We start from the raw sequence: 14992 nt of genomic DNA on the forward strand, positions 1-14992 counted from the left end.
GTTTCCTCCTCCCCCAGGTGTATCAGTCACCTCCAGTAACACAGGCGTGCCAGATATCTCGGGTTCTGTGTACTCCAAAACCCAGGTAGGTGCCTGGCTCTGGATAGAAGTGGCAAAGAGAGATGGACATAGAGGCGATGGAGCTGCAATGATAGAAGCACAGTGAACAAGAACAACCCAAAGAGAGGTGTCAGGAAACCCATCCTACTAGAAAAAGAAAAGAGAACAAATATGGAACTGAGGGAGGCTAGTTTATTCCATTGTTTGTAAGTATGTAACAGAGTGGGAAAGGACACAATCCCATAACTAAAGTGAGGCATCTGAATTATCCACAGATTTATATTATGTTCTCCCCGCTTCCCCCCATAAATAATTAAAAGTTTGACATAAATTATGAGGAGTTATGTTGGAGTGTTTCATGGCCGAGACCTTTAACACTCAAGATACCTCAGTGTGTATTCATTTCTTTTGAAATACCTAAGGAATTCTAATTTCTACCCAACTCCAGGGGGATCCTGATTTGTGCTAAGAGTAGTCAGCAGATTTCACTATGTTCATGAGTGATGTTAGATTTTACAAAGTGCTTTCACATCCATCCTCTCATTTGGTCCTTCCAACTGACAGGTCAGTAGCATCCCTGATTAGGTATGAGAAAACTGAGGCTGAGAGATTGAGTAATTGTCTCAGGATCACACAGCTATCTAAGGGTAGAACTGAGACTGAGACCTGAATATCTGAGTTCAGGTGCAGTGTGCCTTCTATGACACCATATACTGCTTTCTGAGGGTTGGGGATCTTGGGTTCAGAAATTCCAAGGATTAGTTTGCTGATCCCTTTTACTCTCTCTCCTCCCATTCTCCTGGATAGCAGTCCTTTGAGAAACAAGGTTTTCATTCCGGTACTCCTGCTGCCTCCTTCAACTTGCCTTCAGCCCTAGGAAGTGGGGGGCCCATCAATCCGGCCACAGCTGCTGCCTACCCACCTGCCCCCTTTATGCACATTCTGACCCCCCATCAGCAGCCGCACTCCCAGATCCTTCACCATCACCTGCAGCAGGATGGCCAGGTAATAGCCCTTCCCCTCTCTCCCTTCCCTTCGTCTTCCTTCCTGTCCCCTAAAACTACCTCCCCTTTCCTTTTCTTACCCTTCCTCACCAGCACCTTCACCCAATCCTCCCCAGCGCCAGCCATGGGCACACAGCACATACAGACACAAGCGCACATAACAGGAGCAGCCTGCAAAGGAGATGTCCGAGAAGGGGCCAGATTGAAAGCTTTTTTGCCCAGTTCCTTTGGTGCCTTTCTCCTCCACCTCCTCCCATAGCACAGCTGTCCTCATCCCATCAGACCTGGGTCACACCTCCCCTCTTACCTCTCCCAGCCTACCCCTTCCCTGACATTATAGCTTTCCCTTCTAATGGTGGAGTTCTATTGTCAAAGTTTGTCCCTTTATTTTCCATATATCCTGGTTCTGCCTCAGCTACCATATTTGCAGATGATTCTCTGTTGCCAGCGCCAGCAGGAGGAGCAGGTAATGAAACTGAATGATGATATGCTTGAATCCACTCCTTTTCAGTCCCCATTTCACCTCCACAGCCTCAGGGAACTTGAAAAGATTGCACGGTCACAAATCGGGATACACAAACACAAACACCTTGCTGAGCTCTCTGGCCTCCCATTCCTCTCTTGTCCTCCCCTCCTCAGTGCCCTCTTTTTCTTTCTACCCTTCCCCAACTCTGGAAACACTTGGTTACCGGAATGGAAAGGATTCTTGGGGCAGCATCTGGAGCCTGGGGCCTCAGACTGCCTCCTACCTTGCCTGAAATGGGCTCACATGTGATGTGTGGTAGGGGTGGGGAGCCATGGGGTGGTGCAAGTGACCTTTCCTCCTCTCCTCATAGGTGGCTGGGGAGCTGGAGTAAGGGCTTCCTTGCTCTCAAAGACAGCTGTCCAAATTGAGGCATTCCTGGGGATCAGTGAAAGTGAAACCACCTTGTGATCTCTCATCTCCAAGAGGCCATAACTGTAGAGTAGCCTCTCCTCAGAGCAGGGGAGGGTGGATTTTGGGGTTGGGGAGAAGGTGGAATTGAAAATGAACGGAATTGATTCACTATCTTGTCTCTAATGGTATCTTGCCCTCTTTTCATCTTTCCCTTATTTAAAGTTTGAAAGTGCTTTTTAACTTGTCAGAGGTGCTCCAGCTGCTATATAAACCAAATTTCCTACGGTTGAAAGCTTCAGAGTAAGCTTTAGAGTAGTTTCTAAGCAAGGGGAATGGGAGAGTATGACAATTTCCAAATCTCCACCTGAAGATGTCACAAATTTGTCCCACTAACTAGACATCTTTTTCCTCCCCATTCATCCTCCCATTCCCCTGCAGACGGGCAGCGGGCAACGTAGCCAGACCAGCTCCATCCCGCAGAAGCCCCAGACCAACAAGTCTGCCTACAACAGCTACAGCTGGGGGGCCAACTGAGGCCCTGACCCTCTTCTCCCGGTCCCATCTTCCGAGAGGGCTTCTCAGCCTGGCAACTATGGAAACAGCATCAAAGAGAGAAAGGAATGTGGGGGGGGGGGGTTCCGCTGCCCCCCACCCCCAGCGGCCCACCCCATGCCTCAGCTTCATGTCTGTCCCATTCCCATACCATCCCCACTCTGTTGTATGTATTATAGGATTTGTATTTTCTTTTTTTTCTTCTTCCTTTCCTCTCCTCCTCCCCCCTTGCATTCAAGATTATGAAACTTTGCTGTGGGCCCTGCCCTTCCTTCTCCTGTTCACCCTGGTGGTGTGTGGGGGAGGTGAGGAGGGGGGACCCCCAAATATATATCAGCCCAACAGCCCTAAGTCTCCTCCTTTATTATTAGGAAACAAAACAACAACAACAAAAAATGGCGTCATGAATATGAACAGCATTGTCAGATGAATTAGTTGAAGTGTTTTTTTTTTGTACTGTGTCCTCAAATTTAATGGATTACTGTGTCTTGTATATATAAAAAGAAAACCTCTACCTTCAGCCTCTGCCCATTCTTGCTTCGTCTAGGATCTCCTCAGTCTCGTCGATGACCAGCTTGGTGAATAAATATTACTGTACCAACTGGGCCTTCCCTAGCAGGCCCCGAAGGCAGTGGAATAAAATGAAATCTTCTCCCTTTAAGAACTCCTCTGACCTTAATGTGCTACTGTCTTGCCCTTGAGGGGATTCCCTTCTCTTCTTCCCTAAGAATTTCACAGCCTGGTGCTAGAAAGAATCACTACAGATCTTCATTTCCTCTAGATCTACAGCAGATTTTAGGCAATGGAGGGAATGGTATAGCAGGTACTGGGTGGAAAGGGAGAAAATTACGTAGGAACTGAAAGAAATGGCTTTGTAGAATCAAAGTTTTATTTAGATGGATCCAGGCAAATGAACTGGAAAAAATGAGGGCAACATGCACTGTTGGGCTGTTAGAACTTAAGGAGGAGTTCTTGCTTCTTGAGTGCTTTCATTTCACATAGCTAATTACCCCTTGAAAAGGAGTCTAGAGCGAGGCTGGCGTGGATTGGGGGGCGGTGGGGGTTGGGGGGCGGCGGGGCGGGAAAGGAGAGGCTTTCAAAGTCAACGATAGGAAAAAGGGAATAATTATGGCCCCAATTCTTCCGTCATGAGACTCTAAGCTAGATTTCCTTTGACCTCTTTATCCTGTTGGCTGCAGAGCTAGCCTCGAAGAATTAAAAGAATCCTTTGGTTATGATAAACTCTAGTAGCTGGAGAGATGGCGTTAAGTCCATGCGTTCCTGTGTATTTTTCCCTGGGGAAGTCAATAATACTAGAAGGAGCTTAATACGTCTTGTCCATCTCTCATAATATTACACGTAACTGGCTCAGTCAAGAAGCAAACTGGACCGAGCAAGGGGCAAGGTGGCTTCAAATGGAACACTTGCCCGTGGGTGTGGAGAGTCGGCGGTGAGGGAGGTCCTCGGTCTGGTCCGTTTGTGCGGGTGGGCTGCCCTCTAGCGGCTGCGTCCGGTGCCGTCCGGCGTCAAACCTTCGAAACTCCCTATTGGACCGGGTTGGTCGGCAGGAAAGAGAATCAGCTTAGGAGGCAGGTGACTATTGGAAAATGAAAACTTAGTACGCCCACTCCCCTCACAGGAAACAGGTTCGGTAAAAAAGCCTTTCCCATTTAAGAGGACCGTCCGCCCCGCCCCCCATGGCCCTTTTACGGGTCGTTTTACGACAGTGTACGATCACAGGCTTGCTTTCCGGCAGCGTAGTCTGACGCTTCGCTCTTATTTCCAACAGCTGCCCCCAGGTGTGGGTGGGCATCGACAGGGTTTCGAAGGTTCGAGTCCCACTACGGGAATGAGCCTTTTTGACCTTTTTCGGGGCTTTTTCGGCTTTTCTGGTTCTCGGAGGTGAGAGCGGGTCCGGGTCAGACGGGGGGGGGGTGGATCTTCTGAGGGGAACTTGACCCCTGACACCCTATTTTTGGAAAAACATCCTTTTCCCCATTCCTTCAACTCTTGCTGAGAGGACAGAAGGCACAACATTGAGCACTCATCCCGCGACAGTAACCAAGGCGGTCGTTAAGAGGAGGAAAAACAGCCGCTTAAGCCTTTCTCCAATCTGGGGTGATGCAACAGGGGCCCGGGTGGGGAAGACAATGGGGCCCTGGGGAAGAGGACAATGAGCGAGTGAACAGGACCTTGGGAGAGAGGGGAGGGGAGAGAGGGGAGGGGCTGGGGAACACTGAAAAGCCAAGGGGAGGAGCCCTTGTTTGGGGGACCCGCGAGGTGAGGACTGACTTTGGTAAAAACAAAACAGAAACTTATGGCCAGCCCTCTAACCCTCACTTCAGATTCCCAGATCCCTGCTGTTGTCCCAGTTCGTCACCCATTAACTGATTTTATGGTTTAAGTAGTGCTGAAATCTTGGTGGCCAATCTGCCTCTACCCCCAGCCACAGAGATCCCTTTTTTGGAGGGATGACTCGCGATGATGATGAAGATGATGAGGAAGAGGAAGAAGAAGGAGCCACGTGGAGCCGTGGGAGCTCGAGGTTTGAGGGTCCCCAGCCTCCCGAGGAATTTGGCTTCGGCTTCAGCTTCAGCCCAGGAGGAGGGATGCGTTTCCACGATAATTTTGGCTTTGATGACCTAGTACGGGATTTCAATAACATCTTCAGCGAGATGGGGGCCTGGACATTGCCTTCCCGCCCTCCTGGTGTGTGGATGCTTCTGGGGGAGAACCTATGGTTTCTGCTGAGTCTGTGGGAGAAAAAATGAGCCTGCAGAGAGTAGGTGGGGGGTGGGGGGTGGGAAGTGTGAAAGAACTGATGATTTCAAGGAGATATAAAAGGGCCCAAGTCCTTTCCCACCCTTAGCATCATCTGCCACCTTTCTGCAGAACTTCCAGGTCCTGAGTCAGAGACACTGGGTGAGAGACAGCAAGGACAGACGCTTCGGGACTCAATGCTTAAATATCCAGATAGTCACCAGCCCAGGATCTTTCATGGGGGCTTGGAGAGTGATAAAAGAACTGAACCCCCCAAACCAGCACCAGACTGGGGATCCCAGAGACCTTTTCATAGGGTGAGTACATCTGGGCCCAAAGTGAAAGCCTGTGGAAGAAACTGGCTGCAAAGACTGGAATCCAACAGGGTTGGACTCCTAGGCCCTCCCCTTAGTGTATTAATCTGTTTTCTGTATTAAGCTTCTTGTAGGATTTTCTTTCAGGGGGAAATGGGAGTGCTGCTTTTTTCTTTAAAAAAAAAAAATTACTGGTCCAAGTAATTGGACAAGGCAGGGCTGTTGTGGGAGGACAGAAAAGTATCAGTTCAGGGATGCTTTTTGAGAGAAGGATACATAAAACAGAGAAGAGGAAGGGGTGAGTAAGTAAAGCTATCCTGACTGGGATTACTTCTGAGAAAAAGTAGTTCTGGAACTAGGGAATAGTTTGGGTTCTGTGACTCCTCCAAGTTTCAGATTGGAAGGTGTCATTTCACCTACTTTGGCTTCTTCTACAGTTTGATGACATGTGGCCTGTGACCCCTGATTCTCGAGCCAGAGAGGACAATGGTGAGTCTGGAGGGAGAGAACGTTTACCAGCCCTTTGTTCTCCCTCCCTTAAATTTCTTCCTGCCACACTTGTCCCCATCTTTCCCCTGGACTCCATCTTTCTTGTTTCCTCTCTCTGCCCTTCTAGATCTTGATTCCCAGGTTTCCCAGGAGGGCCTTGGCCCAGTTCTGCAGCCCCAGCCCAAATCCTATTTCAAGAGCATCTCTGTGACAAAGATCACTAAGCCAGATGGGGTGAGTTGGGAGAGAGGTGTGAAGGGAACCATGGCCAGAGAATACCCTGGAAAGGTCAACCTGCGTAAAGAAACCAGTGAACTCACCTTTAGTGATGTTAGGGATATGCTGGGGGCTTCTCCTTTTAGACAGTAGAGGAGCGCCGGACTGTGGTGGACAGTGAGGGCCGAAAAGAGACCACAGTAACCCATCAAGAAGCAGGTGGCAGTCCTAGAGATGGTAAGTGAAGAGTATGAGTCAAAGGGGGTCCATCTCTTAACTCCTTGGGAATGGGAAACCCATACTTTCCTACCTTTTAATATTACTCCTCTCCTTTGCCTCTGCCCAGTCTCTCATTTAGACTGTGTATATCACTTTCTTCCTTAGATCCAGAATCACCAACACCTCCATCCCTGGATGATGCCTATTCCATCCTGGATTTATTCCTAGGACGTTGGTTCCGGTCCCGGTAGCCTTCTTAACCCTCAGAGGCCTTTAGGTTCTTTCACCTCCCGCCCTTTGCTCACATCAGTGGGGCTTGTAGTTCTCCTCCTGGCACCTTGGGGCCTTGGGTGTGTGGAACAGTGAATTGGGGGTATGTCAGTATGTCACTCACCCAAACTGATCAATAAAACCTTTATTTATGCTAATTCTTTAGTCTTGGTTTTGTCAAGGCTGTCCCACTTTCTTGTACCATCAAGGGCTTCCTAAATTAAATAGGCCCACAAAAAATTATTACTTAATTTTTTGTTCCACTTCCAAAACCTGGTTTTGACTGGGGTAAGGTACCTGTAGAAAATGATTTTCCTTGTAAGGATATAACTACTGATAATTTCAGGGAAATTTCTGCATGGGGCTGCATCAGATTTAAAAAAAAAAAAAAAAAAAAGCATGTTTGGAGGTATAGGGAAATAACTGCTTCCCTAGGTGTGACATCACTATGATTGGATGGTTCATGAGATATTTTGAGGAATTACATGGGTAAATATTTCTTCCTTTACTGGCTATGTTTTTATTTTTATTTTTTGTATATGTTAGAGAAAATATAACAAGCAAAACATAATTGGTCTCTTCAACAAGTGGTGCTGGAAAAGCTGGACAGCCACCTGTAAAACAGTGAAATTAGAGCACTCCCTCACACCAGATACAAAAATAAACTCAAAATGGTTTAGAGACCTAAATGTAAGACATGAAACTGTAAAACTCCCAGAAGAGAACATAGGCAAAACACTTTTTGACATAAATTGTAGCAATATTTTCTTGGATCAGTCTCCCAAAGCAAAAGAAATAAAAGCAAAAATAAACAAATGTGACCTAATTAAACTTAAAAGCTTTTGCACAGGAAAGGAAACCATCAACAAAACGAAAAGACAAAGACTGGGGGAAAATATTTGCAAATGATGCGACTAACAAGGTGTTAATATCCAAAGTACGTGAACAATTCATACAACTCAATATAAAAACAAATCCAATCAACAATGAGTAGAAGACTTAAGTAGACATTTTCCCAAGGTCAAGACATACAGATAGCTAACAGGCTCATGAAGAGATACCTAACATTGCTAATTATTAGAGAAATGCAAGTCAGTACCACAATGAGATATCACTTCACACCTGTCAGAATGGCTGTCGAAAAGTCTACAATTAAATGTTGGAGAGGATATGGAAAAAAGGGGAACTCTCGTACACTTGGTGGGAACGTAAATTGGTGCAGCCACTATGGAAGTTTTTTAAAAAACTAAAAATAGAACAATCATATCCAGCAAATTCCACTCCTGGCTACATATAGCCAGAATAAAAAGAAAATACTAACTTGAGAAGATACATGCACCCCAATGTTGATAGCAGCACTATTTACAATAGCCAAGACATGGAAGCAACTTAAATGTCCATCAACAACTAGGTTAAGAAGATGTCTGTATTGAAAGGAGAAGAGGGAGGAAAAAAGGGTGTGTGTGTGATGGAATATTACTCAGCCATTAAAAAGTGAAATATTGCCATTTATAGCAACCTGGGTGGACCTAGATAATATTATGCTTAGTGGAATAAGTCAGAAAAAGACAAATACTATATGAGATCACTTATATATGGAATCTAAAAAATAACACACAAGAATGTATACACAAAACAGAGTCCAAACAGACTCAGACAGAAAACAAACTTGTGGTTACCAAAGGGGAGCAAGATGAGAGGAGAGACAAATTAGGGGATGAGATTAACAGATACAAACTATTATGTATAAAATAGATAAACAACAAGGATTTTTACTGTATGGCACAGAGAATCATACCCATTATCTTATAATAACCCATAATGGAATATAATCTGTGAAAATACTGAATCATTATGCTGTTCAATATTAGTGTCAGGTAGTTGGCTATAACCAACTATACTTCAATTTTTTTAATTATTGGATTTTTTTCTCATTAAAAAAGTTTTTAGCACTATGGCTTAGAGTAGGAGATCTTACAAGTGCATTTTCTTCTGTTCCCTCTGGAAACCCCACTAAAATGACAAGGGATTTTTCTAAAGGCATATCACAAAAATATGTGTCTCAAAACATACACAGACAATCCTCAGTTTATGATGGTTTGACTTATAGATTTTCAACTTTACAGTGGTGCAAAAGTGATAGGTGTTCAGCAGAAACTCTACTTTGAATTTTGAATTTTGGTCTTTTCCCAGGCTAGCGACACACAGTGTGCTAACTCTTGTGATGCTGAGCAGAGACAGCAAATTGCAGCTCCCCGTCAGTCACAGCATCATGAGGGTAAACAACCGTTCTGTTTTTCATTTTCAATACAGTATCCAATAAATTACATGAGATATTCTACACTTTATTATAAAATATGCTTTGTGTTAGATGATTTTGCTCAACTGTAGGATAATGTGTTATGTATAAGGTAGGCTGAGTTAAACTATGATTTTTGTTGGGTTAGGTTATTAAATGCATTTTCAACTTATGATGTGTTTACTGGGACATAACCCCGTTGTAAGTTGAGGAAGATCTGTAGTTTTGTCTTTTATATTTAAGTTTTTTAATTCACCTAGAATTTATCTTTCTGTGTGGTATGAATCAGGAGACTAATTTCACTTATTATGCTTGGAAAAATATATACAGATATATGTACAAATACAAATACATATATTTTGTTTATATGTATATACACACACAAATATTTATATACCTTTGCTGGGTCTTTCCACTCTCTTCTATTAATCTATTTATTTATCTTTGTGCCCATATCACAATTTTAAATACTATAGTTGTATTCAGTAGAACATATCCTACCTTTTTTTAGCCTCTAACTGTTCTAGCATATAAGAATGCAATTGATATTTCTAATTAGCTTTTGGGAGTACCACTGTAAATGCTCTGTCTAGCAACACAAATGGAGCCAGAGATTACCAGAAATCTATGGACAGCCTCAAGATGAAGGATGGTGACTCACAAAAGAAGCAACTTGGAAGAAACAGACTATGCAGAAAGATGAAAATTTAGCAAGGACACAAATTATTAATGTATTGGAAATATGACATATCCATAAAACCAGAACAGATGCTACAAAAGGGGAATAAACAAAACAAGAACAAACTTTGGGGAGTTAAAAACATGACGGCAGAAATGAAAAACTATTTAAAAGGTTTGGATGATAAAGTTGAGAAAATCTCCAAAATAATAGACCCAATACAGAGATAGAAAATAGGAGTGGGGTGGGAGTATAGCTCAGTGGTAGAGCATGTGTTTGGCATCATGAGGGCCTGGGTTCAATCCCCAGCAATGAAATAAGTTGAGAAAATATCCTACAAGTGAAGACTATTACTTCTAATATGAAAGGGCCCACCACGTGCTAGATATCAAGGATGAAAATAAACCCACTCCAAGACACATTATATAAAATTTCAGAACACTAGAGATAAAGGATGATCTAAATGATTTGAGACAAAGAGAAAAAAAAAATCACAGAGGAAGAGGAATCTGAAACTTTAACAGCAACATTGGATTTAAAAGACAAGGGAGCACAATTTTTTAAATACTGAGGGAAAATTATTTCCAGTCTAGATTTGTACATCCAATTAAACTATGAATTAGATGTGGGGGTATAACAGGCATGTTTAGACATGAAAGAGGTCTGAAAGAGAGGTATCTACAAAAACTCATATGAAACATACTTAATGGTGAAAGACTGATGATTTCCCACTAAGATTAGGACAAAGTCAAGCTAGCTGCTCTCACCACTTCTATGCAACATTGAACTGGAAGTTCTAGCTAGGATAATAAGGCCAGAAAATGAAGTGAAAGACATGGAATGGAAAGGAAGAAGTAAAAATGTATTTACAGATAGCATGACTTTGTATGTAGAAAAAATCCTAAAGAATCAACAAAAAAATTACTAATAGTAAAAAGTGAGTATAGCAGTTTCAGGACACAAGATCATATACAAAAAAAAAAAAAAAGATTTCTCTATATTGGCAACAACCTGAAAATGAAATTAAAGCATTTCATTCATAATATTATAATTAACAATAAAATATTTAAGAATAATTTTGGGAAAAAAGTGCAAGAGTTGACCATTGAAAACTACAAAAATTGCTTTTTCTAAATAAAAGAAGTATACCATGTTCATGGATCAGAACATTTAATATTGTTAAGAAAACAATTCCGCCCAAATTTATATATAGATTTAATGCAATTTCTATCAAATCTTAGGGGGTTTTGAATATAAAAATCGAGAAGTCGTTTCTCCTCAATGTGGGGCCCTGTTCTGGAAGGGAGGCCAGGTGAGTTAGTTTTAAAAGGTCATAGGAACCTGACTGCCATAGCCCATTCACACTATCTTCTATAGTGCTCTTGAAATCACCCACTGTTGGAGGAGTGAAATCCATGCCAGTTTCAGTTGTTCTGAAACTGACCTACAGAACTTTTCAGGGAATACCTCAGATACCATGTTTCTTTTCTCTGCTTTTCTCTGTTTTTCTGTTTCTTGCACAAACCCTAATATGGTATAGGTCTGATGGCTGTTATATTGCCCCAACCCCAAACCCTGTTCTACTGGGTTTGAAAGTGTACTTTGTCACATAGTTTTAATAAAAATGTTTTTAATGAGTCTTAGGTTTTGCTATTTATTTGTTCTATCTTTTTATGTGGCAATCAAGAAAATCCAAAAACTAGGCTTTTATTGTTATTGCTATTCCCACCAAAATTACCTTTTTTTAATACAAAAAATTGTAAAACTTTATTTAGTATCCAGAAATGAAACTTATTGATAATATAATCTATCTATACACATAATAATTACATATATATGCATACATACTCAAATTTTCTATAAAGGAGAAATAAAAGGGAACTAACTTATAATAAAATAGTGTATTTGTCAATATGTAAATGTTCAGGCGTAACTAGAATCCATAATGAAATATCCTGACCAATATAAACATGTCACATAGCCACCCAAATACCATGAAAATGTAACAGCTTTTTCTAAAATGGTGAATGGTTTCCAGGACCTCTTGGCCTCAAAATCAAATTGCCCACATGTTTCACTGTGAGTGAAGGTAAGTGGAGGCTACTTGATTTCTATCCTGTATCTATGTAATTAATTCTCAGATCCATGTAATCTTCCTCTTGGGGACACAGAGTCATGCAGTTGTCATTGATTTAGGGTATATATTATGTTCTGGAGGATGGTATCCCATCCTCTTGGGGTTTCATCTTGAAGCTGTGTCTTTAAGAGGTAACTGAACTCCTCTGTCGGAATGGTGGCCTCTAGGTAGGACAGTGTAAGACCAGTGGATCTTTTGGTCATGTGCCCACTGCTATACCTCCTTTACTGTAATGTGGATCCCTTAGTCTAAAATAATGTAATGTGGATCCCATGTCAAGTAGTCTATGTGTGCATTTGAGTGTGGGTGTATGGTAACGGTAAAAAGGCAGATCCTTTGGTGACTCATGGACATGATCTCCTTGAGTTGACCAGTGCCCTGGACAGAGATATGCCTTTGGCTCAGTCTAGTCTCTCCCCTTTTTGCGTCTCACCATCCCCCTTCCTGACATTAATCCTCTGCTCATATGGCAAAGCAGTAAGGGTAAGTGCTATCCTCTTGCATCCCCCACCTGAAGCCTTCTGGGGTTCTTCTTTGCGCAGGACCTTACCTGCTCGTCCCTCAGACACACTGCATCACTGTGCCTGTCTGTAGCCTTGGGATACAAGTGCTGTAGTGGAAAGAGCAGACAGATCCAGGTTCAAACCTAAGTTTCACTATGTGACCTTGGCAAGTTGCTTAACCTCCTTGCGCCTCAACTTCCTAACCTATATGATGGGAATAGTAATATTTGTCTTAAGAGTTGTGAGGAGGAGTAGCAGTGTTACCTGGTGACAGTGCCTGGCAGTGACATTTAATGGAAATTTTTTTTCTTTTCTTGATCCTTGATGGGGCCCACCTGCATCCAGGCTTACCCTTGGCCACGTGATTCCTGGGACGCCTCCGCGGGGCCAAGTTTCCCATTTACTCCGCGGTGCAGCTACTGCCTGCTTTCCGTGCCTCTGGAGTCACCTACACTCTCTATTATGGTAACAGAGATCAGGGTTGGGGGCACCCATGTGTGAGCAAATGTGTCTCAGAACAGTTTTGAATGAGCAAAGATGGAAATCCTGGGTGTACCCCTAACTTGCAGACAACCTATAGAAGTATACAGATGGGAACCTGACAGTGACTGGCCCCAAGGAGACAGCCTCCATCTTTGCCACCTACCTTGCTCCCTATCTGTCCCTGAGCAATGGCTTCTTGGATCAGGTAGATGTGAGGGGAGACCTGGGAAAGCCCTAAACTTTGCCCTATCCCTTGGGACCCCAGCCTATTGTTCAGGTTCTGGGTGGGATGTGGGGTTAGATTTATCTTTGCACACCTTCCCCAGTTAGCCAAAGTCAGATGACATGGGGTGGTGGCCTGGATTGTTTGGGTGAAATAGGGCAATAGGGCATCTGGCAGCTGATGGGAGCCCCTCTGCCACTGTCAACTCCAAGGTTCTGGGCACCAGGATGCTGATTGTGGGCATCTTGGCCATACTAGACACATGGAACAAGGGAGTGCCTGCGGTCTGGAGCTAGTGATAGTGGGGTTGCTGATCCTAGCCATCAGGCTATCCATGGGTGCCAACTGTGGGTTCCCAATCAACCCTGCACAGGACCTGGGCCCACAGCTTTTCACCTATGTGGCTGGCTGGGGCCCTGAAGTGTTCAGGTGGGAGATGGCCTCCCCTGGTGCTGTCCTTCCACTCACATTCCTCTGCTAAGGGCTCTGACCCCAGATCCCCAGCTCTCTCCTCTTAAATACTTCTCTTGGCCTCTTAGGACAGTGTCCCTCCTCTAAGCCCCAGTTCTCCCTTTCTTTCTTGTCCCCTCTCTCCCCCTCCACCCTGAAACAGTAAGATGTAAAAGTTATGTTCTTGGGCACATCACATTACCCCTTGGGGCATGAGTGACCGCATCAAAAATGCATATATTCAGATAATTTCCTAAGGCAAGAGGCTGGACCAAGCTCTTCTGGGGTGTCCTCCTGTCTGAGTACTATGCTTTAGTGTCAAGACACCCTCTTTCTGGTGTCCATCACCCTAGGAACTGCTTTAGGGAATTCTCATCACTGCCCCCAGTCCTTCCAAGGGAAGGCTAAAGGACTCACCCCTGATATCTCTGTTCTTCTCTTGCAGCACTGGTAATGGCTGGTGGTGGGTGCCTGAGGTGGCTGGGGGGCCACCCTTGGCACAATCACATACCAGCTGCTGGCGGCTCTGCAACCATCCTGAGGACTCAGAGCCAGCTCAGAATCTAGACTGTGCCCATCCTGAAGCCTCAGACTGGGAAAGTCCTACCTCAGCTCAGATGTAGAAGTGTAAGTGGTGATTCTGACACGGCAGCCCTCACCTCCTGATGGGCATGAAGAGGGCCAGTGACCCATGCCTGGTGACAAGATATTTTTCCTCTTTATTAATACCCCAGGTCCTGGGCAGCTTCTCTGTTTACTCATCTAGACGTCGCTTCCTCCTAACTGAGGAGGATGCCTGGACAGGAAGAACTGATGAGGATCAGGTACAGGACCCAGGCTTTTCATCCTCTCCTCCCCCATGCAGGTTTTCGGACCCTGAGGACTTCCAGGAACGTAGTTCATCAAAGTAGCCACCAGAGGGTGCGCACCTTGGACACCAGATTGGGCAGGCTGCGGGAATCTGCAGGATGGTGGGGCCGACGGTCCAGTACGGAGCACAACCCTAGGGACTTCCTCCAAAGCTTGGTCCCCACTGCCTGACCCCTAGCTCTCGCAACTTAAGCGCCGCCCACCTTTACCCTCACCGGGGCGCCTCGTCTAGATTCAGCCACCCCCATATAGTAATTAGGGATGAGGAAACTGCCTCCACCAAGGGGGCGTGGCGGGGTGCGGTGTGGGCAGAAGAGAGGGCCAGCGATGCAACACAGCCATTCCAGCGCCTAGAGACTGGGAGAGCAAGGCGGAGAAACTGAGGCACGATACCTGGATATTCCGGGCTGTGTCATTCAAGGAGAGAGTGAGCTACAATGAGATAAGCCAGGGCGAGGAGAGAAGGCGAAGGAAATGAGAGCTCCGAGAGGAATGAGCACAGGGATAAGGGAAAGCCGGCGCTGAGGAAAATTCTTGTTGTTCACGGCTTCCCCAACTCTCACACACCTCCCCGAAGGAGATGCTCT

At 44.6% G+C, this 14992-nt stretch overlaps 3 protein-coding genes across 24 annotated transcripts in view; all 3 read left to right on the forward strand.

Annotated features, from left to right (window-relative positions):
- The window catches only part of UBAP2L (ubiquitin associated protein 2 like), a 37966-nt gene extending 34825 nt beyond the window's left edge, over positions 1-3141 (forward strand). For 3 of the 21 annotated variants that reach the window (XM_045515983.2, XM_045515986.2, XM_045515994.2), the window contains 4 exons: positions 18-85; positions 868-1065; positions 1480-1530; positions 3041-3094. In XM_045515983.2, the coding sequence (XP_045371939.1) occupies positions 18-85; positions 868-1065; positions 1480-1530; positions 3041-3079 (356 nt within the window). In that variant the 3' untranslated portion in view covers positions 3080-3094. Of the gene's footprint in view, positions 1-17; positions 86-867; positions 1066-1479; positions 1531-1900; positions 2111-2379; positions 3014-3040 lie in introns of those variants that run through there. The other 18 variants (XM_045515979.2, XM_074349475.1, XM_074349478.1 and 15 more) reach the window with 11 other exon arrangements.
- Positions 3142-4209: 1068 nt separating this feature from the next.
- On the forward strand, positions 4210-6919 carry HAX1 (HCLS1 associated protein X-1). Of its 2 annotated transcripts, XM_010953982.3 has the most exons (8): positions 4349-4395; positions 4519-4611; positions 4940-5202; positions 5386-5570; positions 6005-6056; positions 6184-6290; positions 6419-6509; positions 6657-6919. In XM_010953982.3, the coding sequence occupies exons 3-8, from the start codon at positions 4965-4967 to the stop codon at positions 6740-6742; spliced, it is 759 nt and encodes a 252-aa protein (XP_010952284.1). In that variant the 5' UTR covers positions 4349-4395; positions 4519-4611; positions 4940-4964; the 3' UTR covers positions 6743-6919. The 2 variants fall into 2 exon arrangements, with proteins under 2 accessions (XP_010952283.1, XP_010952284.1); XM_010953981.3 differs by lacking the exon at positions 4519-4611 and having other exon boundaries at positions 4210-4395.
- A 139-nt stretch (positions 6920-7058) lies between these two features.
- AQP10 (aquaporin 10) lies at positions 7059-14576 on the forward strand. Its single transcript, XM_010954085.2, is given in 8 exon segments — positions 7059-12844; positions 12949-13067; positions 13298-13364; positions 13367-13514; positions 13981-14015; positions 14018-14064; positions 14066-14162; positions 14401-14576. Coding segments are annotated over 8 exon segments (861 nt in total). The 5' UTR covers positions 7059-12672.
- The last annotated feature ends 416 nt before the right edge of the window (positions 14577-14992 follow it).

This window comes from Camelus bactrianus, chromosome 21, assembly GCF_048773025.1.
Source record: "Camelus bactrianus isolate YW-2024 breed Bactrian camel chromosome 21, ASM4877302v1, whole genome shotgun sequence".
Lineage (NCBI taxonomy): Eukaryota > Metazoa > Chordata > Mammalia > Artiodactyla > Camelidae > Camelus > Camelus bactrianus.